Source organism: Macaca mulatta, chromosome 13 (genome assembly GCF_049350105.2).
Source record: "Macaca mulatta isolate MMU2019108-1 chromosome 13, T2T-MMU8v2.0, whole genome shotgun sequence".
Classification (NCBI taxonomy): Eukaryota; Metazoa; Chordata; class Mammalia; order Primates; family Cercopithecidae; genus Macaca; species Macaca mulatta.
This window is the reverse complement of record NC_133418.1, coordinates 24,187,838-24,196,209: the sequence shown is the minus strand read 5'-3', so window position 1 is coordinate 24,196,209 and position 8,372 is coordinate 24,187,838. Positions and strand designations below refer to the sequence as shown.

Here is an 8,372-nt window from a genome sequence, read left to right as displayed (position 1 = left end):
TGAGCAGAGACTTTGTGTGTTGTGGGACAGAGCAAGAAATGAGGAAATGGTAGTGAGGGCCCCAATGCTACTCCAGATTAGGCCCTGCTACCCTCGTACTACCAATAATGAAGAATCCCAGAGAGTGCAAAATTCTGAATTCAGACATTGTCTCCAGAAATTCAATGTGTTTTCAAAATAGATTAGCATGGACCAGATTTACCACCCTGCCTGGATTAACTAAAACACAGCACAAAATAGATAAAACAATTATTGTCAAGTGATTGAATGTTGGAAATTAAGGCCAATTATCCCAGAGAGTTGGAAACTGGAAGTGAGGTTTAAATTGATCCAACTCACACCCTGCATAGAGTTTCCAGAGCATTAATTATGTGGGGAAAGGAAATCCGTGAAGAGCTCTGTAGTATCCCTGAAGAGAGGGAGAAGAGCCAGTAGTCCAGAAAGGTGGAGACAGACAAACAGTGAAGGGAGCCCAGGCTATCCCCAGAGAGAGCCCAGGCTATCTCCAGAGGCCTCCCTCAGTATTCCACAGAGCGCTGATGAGTGCGTGCACATGGAGAACCTACCAAATTCAGCACAGGCCCAGTGTCCTCAGTGTCCCAGGTCAGACCAGGGCAGCACAGACTTGCTGCAGAGAACCTGTTTCTTCCTACACTCACTATTGTTATAAAAGTTATTTTTGGAACAGTTGTCAAAATTTAAAATGGCCTTGGCAGCTAGATGAAATAATGTATTTTATGGTTGTATTGGGAGCACGTAGGAGACTATCCTTGTTTGTAGAGAATACATAATAAAGTCTTAGAGGGTGGGGTTATCAGATCTTCAAGTCACTCTTAGGTAGATATGAGAGTAAAAATCCTTTGTTCTATACTAAAAACATCACTGTCTGTATGAGATTGTTTTCTTTTATAAATGAAAAAAAAACATTTTATTAGAAGCATGTTTCATGTAATCAAAAGTATATTTTAATAACCTTAAGCCATTGTTATTACTAGTATAGAATCAAGCAATTATCTGCAGATGTATAAAGATGATAAAATGATTCCTCAGTGCACATACCCCCTCCCAAACCCACCATGATCCAGAGCTATATGCCTCTCTAACACCCTAAAAGGGACTAAAAGGGCTGGAGCTCAATCTTGGTTTCCAGACCCCTATATTCTACCGTCTTTTATGGCATTGGGTATTCTTATGCCCAGTTCATCAGAATAAAGAGCTGACTAGTGATGCCAGATCTGAATATGTAAACAAAATTCTATTTCTTCATCAAACTATAGGAGCCTGGGTTAGGATAAACAAATTCTGAGTCGATCCAGGCTCCGATGCTCAATTGTTCCAAAATAGGAAGACCAAGATCATATCCATCAGTAACGCTCTGAGCTGCACCCCCCAGCAGCATGTCTGTGGGATCTCTGGCCCAGCTGCCCTGGAGCCTGGCTTTCTGCAGAGCAGGTGACTGGGAGCCCCTGGGGAAAGTCCAGGTCAGTGAATTCTCTCTTCTTGCGAGGGTGGCTGCTGCTCAGTGAATGTGCCTGCCGTGTACCATCAATGCCACTTTCCTCTTTTACTCTTTAGCAGTGAGTGGGGGCATCATCCTTACCCAGACCTAAGCCTCCTTGTCTCACATGTAGAAGAGACAGTCTCCATATCCTGTGAAGCCGACACCAAGGTACATGGAGAAATAGTTTGAATTAGGATAAAACTTGGACACTGATTTGAACCCCTATATCTCACATGGTTGCCTTTGTTCAGGGCATCCTAGCCTGGTTCAGCATCAGGGGAAGTGGAACTAATTATATCAGCATCAGTGGAGTAGACTCCAGGAATCCGGGGAGTATGCCACATGCAGGAGTAAGAGTGGCCAGAGCTTGGTGGTGCATCCTGTGTGCAGTCTTCCTGCTGCTTCTCCTGGGGCCTGAATTTCAAGAGGTCTTGCTACCAAACAGTCTGTCAGGGTCCAAGTTCAGAGAGATAAAGCTCTGGATTGAAGTACACATTCTATTTTTTATTCTGTGTGCATGTAGCAGTCACTTTTGCTACCCTGGACCTTTCCCCTTCACTGTACTTATGTTGACTCCGCATGGCTATGTCCCCTGCTACTCTCTCTGAAGCTGGGAAGGCAGCTCTGTGTGCACACATGGCAGAGCTCAGGGCCTGGAATGAGCATTCCCTAGGACAACCTTCAATCAGTGACGACAGGAAGGTGTATACATACCCCAGCTTCTTCACCTCTTGGGTGGAATAACCCAGAGGCATTTTCCATGTGTTTCCATGTGGGCTTGGGTCCCAGGTGTCTTCACTGGTAGCTCCTTGCTGACGAATCTTTCACTGTCTCTTCTCTCTTCCTCGTACACTTCCTTGTTTCCTCCCAGCGTTTCCTGCACCTTGTACATAAGCTGCCTGCATGGAAATCCTTGTCACTGGGAGGCCCAACCTAAGACAGTGGACAGACTCTCACTCTTGGAGGGTATAGGTGGTCTGAATTCTTGCCAGATAACTCTTCTTTTTTGATGCACAAACAGGAAAATTCACAAAATTTAAGACATATTTAATTTCACTTTATTAACCTCTCAGATTAAATTAAAGTACTAAATCAAAGGAGGCTTTAAGAAATGACTATCACCATAAAGTACATATTAGAGCAGCAAAATCAGAATCCCCTAGAAATTAAAATCCACACATCAGGGATCCAAACTCTCGGGTTTCTTTCAGCTCTCTTGCCTCATAAATCAGCTCTGTGTGTGTGTGTGTGTATGTGTGTGTGTGTGTGTGTGTGTGTGCGCGCGCGCGCGCGCCTGTGTGTGTTTTATTCTGCTTTGGGGAGGATAGTTGTGGGGATGATGAGAGTTATTGTTGAAATGAAAAATACATCCCACCAAAGAAATCCATGTCCTAATATCTGGAACTTTTGAATGTTACCTTACATTATAAAAGTAACTTGGCAGATGTGACTAAGTGAGGAATTTTGAGATCAGGAGAGTATCTTGGATATTCTGGGTGAGGCCAGCAGAGTCACAAGGGTCCTTATAATATGGAAGGAGGAGGGTCACAGTCAGACAGGAGCTGGGACAATGGAGAGGAATGCTGGAGTGATGGAGGAAGGGGACATGGAGCAAGGAAGGTGGGGCATCTTGAAGATGAAAATAAGGAAATCAGATTATACTCCCTGGATCCTCCAGAAGAAATAGACCCTACTGACTCCTTGATTTTAGCTCAGTGATAATTCTCACCTCCACTACTATAAGATAATAAATTTGTGCTGTTTGAAGCCAGTAAGACATTGGTAATTTGTTACAGCAACAATACAAAATTAATGCAAAGGGAAGTCATGTCTTTCATCTCTCTGAGTGTGTGGTTGTCCTCTATTCTCACAAATATTTCTACTCTCCAATCATTTATTGTCAATTTTGACAAGAGACAGAGAACATTTTACTTTGAGGAGATAGCTCCAGAATTCTTCTTAGGAAGAAAATCTCTTGACTAAATCCTTTCAATTAGCTTTTGCACAATCTGGCTATCTGAGAGTCGAGGGATGACTGTCGCAGCACGCGAGAAGAGGGGGGCGGCTACAGGTTTGTTTATTTTCACATTAGGAGGACAAATTAGATATACAGGACATAATCTGAGAAGAAGGATTGAATCAGAGAGATGAGGATGGCAGAGAAGATAAAGAAGTGGTCAGAGCCATGCAAGATGTGCCTCTGCCCCCAAAGCTGAAAGTCATTTAGTTTTTGAGAAACTGCAGAAGGGCCTGAGTTTTAAGTTTAGGGTCAGCGTAGTGAGGGTCAGAGGTAGAAGCAACAGGGGGCTTATGTGGGGAATTTCATACTATCCTTCCGGCTTTGTCTCTGATTTTATAGGTCATGAGCTTCTCTATGGAATGAATGTGGCCTTGTAACAGGAACATATTTAAGGTCAGAAGCCCTGGGTTTGAAACTCAGCCTCTGCAATTGCTGATCATGTGACTTTGGGCCATCAACTCACCCCAGCACTCTAATGAGCCATTCCTTCCTATGTGCACTGGGGCCCTGCAAATATCATGGCACATCATACCGGTTCACCAGATGATGTGCCATGAAATACACACACACACACACACACACACACACACACACACGCTTATTAGAGAGATATATACATGTATATATTAGGGAATACCTAGTACCCCTTTTATGCACCCTTGGATAAGTCAGAATGAAGATGTCATGTAAGATATCCCTAGTCAGTGGTCATTTTCAATGAACAATTATCAACACTTACTCTATACCTAACAGATACCTCTCTATACATTGTGAAATTTCATGTACATACTTTCCACTATAAAATCTCCCACTAACCCATTTATAGCTAGCATTAGAAAATTGAACAAGGAGATTGCAAGCCATCATACTACCTTTAGTATGGATTTTCTTTCTTTCTTTTTTTTTTTTTTTTTTTCAGTTTAGATGGAGTCTCGCTCTGTTGCCCAGGCTGGAGTGCAGTGACATGATCTCAACTCACTGCAACCTCCTCCTGCCTCAGCTTACTGAGTAGCTAGGACTACAGCCACATGCCACCATGCCAAGCTAATTTTTTTGTACTTTTAGTAGAGACAAGGTTTCACCATGTTGGCCAGACTGGTCTGAAACTCCTGACTTCAGATGATCTGCCTGCCTCGGCCTCCCAAAGTGCTGGGATTCCAGGCATGGGCCACCAGGCCTGGCCAAGTATGGATTTTCTAACACAGTCACATTTGTATCAGAGTCCTTAGACTGCTATAACAAGTTACCAAGACTGTAATGGTATAAAACAACAGAAGTGTAATCACTCATAGTTCTAGAGGCCAGAATTCCAGAATCAGTTTCACCAGGCCAAGATCAGGGAGTAATCAGGGCTGGGTCCTCTAGAGGCTCTGGGAGAGTCTGTTCTTGCCTCTTCCAGCTTCTGGTGGCTGCAACTTTCCTTGGCTCTGGCCACATCACTTCAGTATCTGTCTCTGCGATCACAGCGCCTTCTCCTCTTCTGTCTGTGTTCAATCTATTTCTACCTCACTCTTCCAAAGACACTTGTGATTGCATTTAGAGCTCACTTGGTTAATGCACGAGAATCTCTTCATTCCAAGACCCTTAATTTACAACTCCAAAGACACTTTTCCCACATAAGGTACATTTATAAGCTCCATAGAACAGAACCTGAGGATTATACTCAATACTAAACTCTCAGTGTTGGTCTTGTACACACATCACAAGTGTGAGCTCTCTCTCTCCTGCCAACCTTTTCTCTCCCTTTTTCCCATGATCATAAATCGCTTTGCTTCTTTAAGTGAATCCAGCATCACCTATGTCCAAGTTCAGAGTTCAGAGGGACACACACAGGATGGCCTTGCTCAGGGTTTGCTTAGAGACCTGCTCTGCCCCCCTTATCATGCAGAAGGAAGGACACAGCCATAGGCAGCCCTTGGCCATCTGGGAGAAGCTGTCTCTAGAGAGGACAGTCATGGGCTAAGACCCTCCAGACCTGCGATTGTCTTCAGGGGCCTGTGGTCCTCAGCCCCCCCAGAGGGTATGGGTGGCCCCTGACTCCAGTAGGATCCACCGGGATCCTTATCAGAATATCTCACTTACAGAAGGCAGTGAGTGACATAACAACACAGAGGGACTCTGCAGAGTCAGCTGGATTGGGCACTCTGGGAGAGGCACTGGCCCCTGTGCTAGACAGAGCCTGGCTCCTCATGTAGCTTCCTGAGCACGTGGACTTGGATCTCTCAATACCACTTTACAAGCCTATTACCTGTTCCGAAGGTAATCAGTGTGATTCGTTAAGTTCTCAACTGTGATAGCTAGGAGTCAAATGAAAAAAAAAAGTGATATTTTTATTGCTAAGGTGATGACAAAGAAACAAGAAAATAACATGAAAGAAAAGGACCAAAACACTAGACTGAAGGATTTGGATAAGAGGTTTAGACTTTCAGTAGTGAAGCACCTGGGCCATCTCTGTTCAGAAAGATAATTAGGAAAGGGAAATGTGCAGTAGAGGCAAAATCTTGGTTACTAGAAAAAAAAAATCTAACAGGAAACAAGGAGTCTTCTTCCTCAACACCAGCAGGTGGAGGGGAAGTGTCAATGAAAATAAATAATGATGAAAAAAATAAAAAAATAATTTTGATTTTTATTGCATGTACAGCACACTGTACTGGGAACACTGAAACTAACAGCAGTGGAGCCAAGGTTACTTGATCTCAAATTTTTCTCAAATCTGACCCCTTCCCCTACTTTCACCCCCATTGCCTCACCCCCATGCATCCTCCATCATCTTCCACCTGGACCTCCATCATCATCTCTCAAAAGATTATCCAGCTTCTCTTCTGTCTCCTATTCCTTGATAAATCTTCTGCAGTCTTCGGTTCCTAAGGCTGTGGCCAAAGGTCTGAGTTCTAAATCTTTTCTTCCCACACCCACAGTCGTTCCATGACTCACTCTGACCTCCTCTATGTTTGGAATTCAGACCCACTCTCCAGCCACCCTACCCAGAATCCAGCACTAACTGCCTAAAGTTTTATTTATAAACGCTCCAAATGTAACCTCTGACAGGGAGCTGGTGAAATCGCTTCTTTGCAGCAAAAATGGAAAAGAAGGAGGGGAAACCTGCAAACATCATTTTGTTGTTGAGGAGATGCACACAACCCCTTGATTTTTTGCCATCTCCAGTTTTTTTTTTTTTAATCTGTTTCTTAACCACAGTTCTGTTGTTTATGATCTAGTGTGAGTGGTAAAGTGAAACAGAAAGTAAGGAAAGTGGGAAAATGCCGATTTCTCAATAATTCCAAGTATTATCACCAAGTATTAACTTGTGTAAAATAAACCCCAAGCTGGTCGCTTTCCACATGGATTCCACTTGTGTTGTCACTAAACTGCATCTATGTTCTAGCTGTTATGCTGACTGAATGTAATTGGCAAATGTGGGCAAGACAGGCAGGGTGGTGATGAGCCTGAAAACTTAAAAAGCTTTGACCATGTGGGACTGAGGTGCTGCTGAGACGCTCATGGGCCAGAGCCCTCAACAGCAAACCCTGCCCCTGACTTCTCCAACAGTCTCCTCTTCTGCAGACTCAGAGACCCTGCTGAGCTGCTCCCCAGACAAGTGAGCAGCTGGGACACCCCAGCAGGGAGGTTTCTGTATTGGTCTGTACCACTGTGGGAGGAAACGCTATAGCTTGCACGCAGTAATAAACCCCAACATCCTCCGCCTCCACCTTGCTGATTTTCAGTGTGAAATCAGTGCCTGACCCACTGCCACTGAACCTGTCTGGGACTCCAGAGGCTCTGTTGGAACCCCCATAAATCAGGAGCTGCGGAGACTGGCCTGGCTTCTGCAGGTACCAGTGCAAATAGGTGTTTCCATTACTATGCAGGAGGCTCTGACTAGACCTGCAGGAGATGGAGGCCGGCTCTCCAGGGGTGATGGGCAGGGAGAGTGGAGTCTGGGTCATCACAATATCCCCACTGGATCCTGAAATTATGAGAGAGAAGTGCAAGGTTATGTGAAAGCATAATGTGCAACTTTTGAGATTTGGCTTATGATGTTGATTTATAGCTAATGTTTTAGTTTTACAAACTTGTATTCATATCATAAAAACAAACTTTTTAAATGACCCCTTTATTAAATAGGCACAAGAGCTCTTTCATTTCTCAAGATATTATTCAGAGCACTGATTTTAGGAGGTTTCTATTGTCAGGGCAAAATATAAATTCCTCTCCCTGGATCATAGGCCACATTCCTTTAACACATGGTTAGAATAAACATGGGAATCAGTGGGGCCACCAGAGCTCACCCTCCAAACCTCTTCTCCTCCCTCAACTCCTTCCATCCTTACCAGGGAGCCAGAGCATCAGCAGCCCCAGGAACTGAGCAGGGAGCCTCATTGTGAGAAGGTGAACTGAGGAGTCCTGATCAGGCAAGGTTAGAGCTGAGCTTTTATCTCAGACTCACAAGGGAAGGTCCTTCCTAGAGGACAATATGCAAATGCCCTGGTGGGTGCAGTGGTGTGGAAAGAGCCACTGGGTGGGGGTGAAGGGGGGTAGATATGTCTTTTCTTTGAGCAATGTGATAGAAAGTGTCCTTTGGTGGGAAACTAAGAAAATCTAATTCATCAGTAGAGTAGGAAGAAGGACCTGAATTTGAAAGTTTCAATTCTGGGCAAGTAACATTTTATAGGAATGTCAGGGCTTCCAAATTCTTGTCAACTCTGAGTGTGAACCCGTGTCTCCCCCGGACCTGTATGTGGCACAGCCACAGCTATGAGACCACAGTTCAAAAGGAGATTCTCTATGTAGGAAAAGCAAGAACTGAATCCACAGTTTTAAGTCTCAGGGTCAGCAGTACTATGGATGACA

The 8,372-nt window shown here is 44.2% G+C and overlaps 1 gene segment (V, D, J or C); it reads right to left on the bottom strand.

The window, feature by feature from the left end:
- Positions 1-6,691: 6,691 nt before the first annotated feature.
- On the bottom strand, positions 6,692-8,033 carry LOC144333709 (immunoglobulin kappa variable 2-28-like). The segment is given in 2 exon segments: positions 6,692-7,488; positions 7,853-8,033. Coding segments are annotated over 2 exon segments (450 nt in total).
- Between the last annotated feature and the right edge of the window lie 339 nt (positions 8,034-8,372).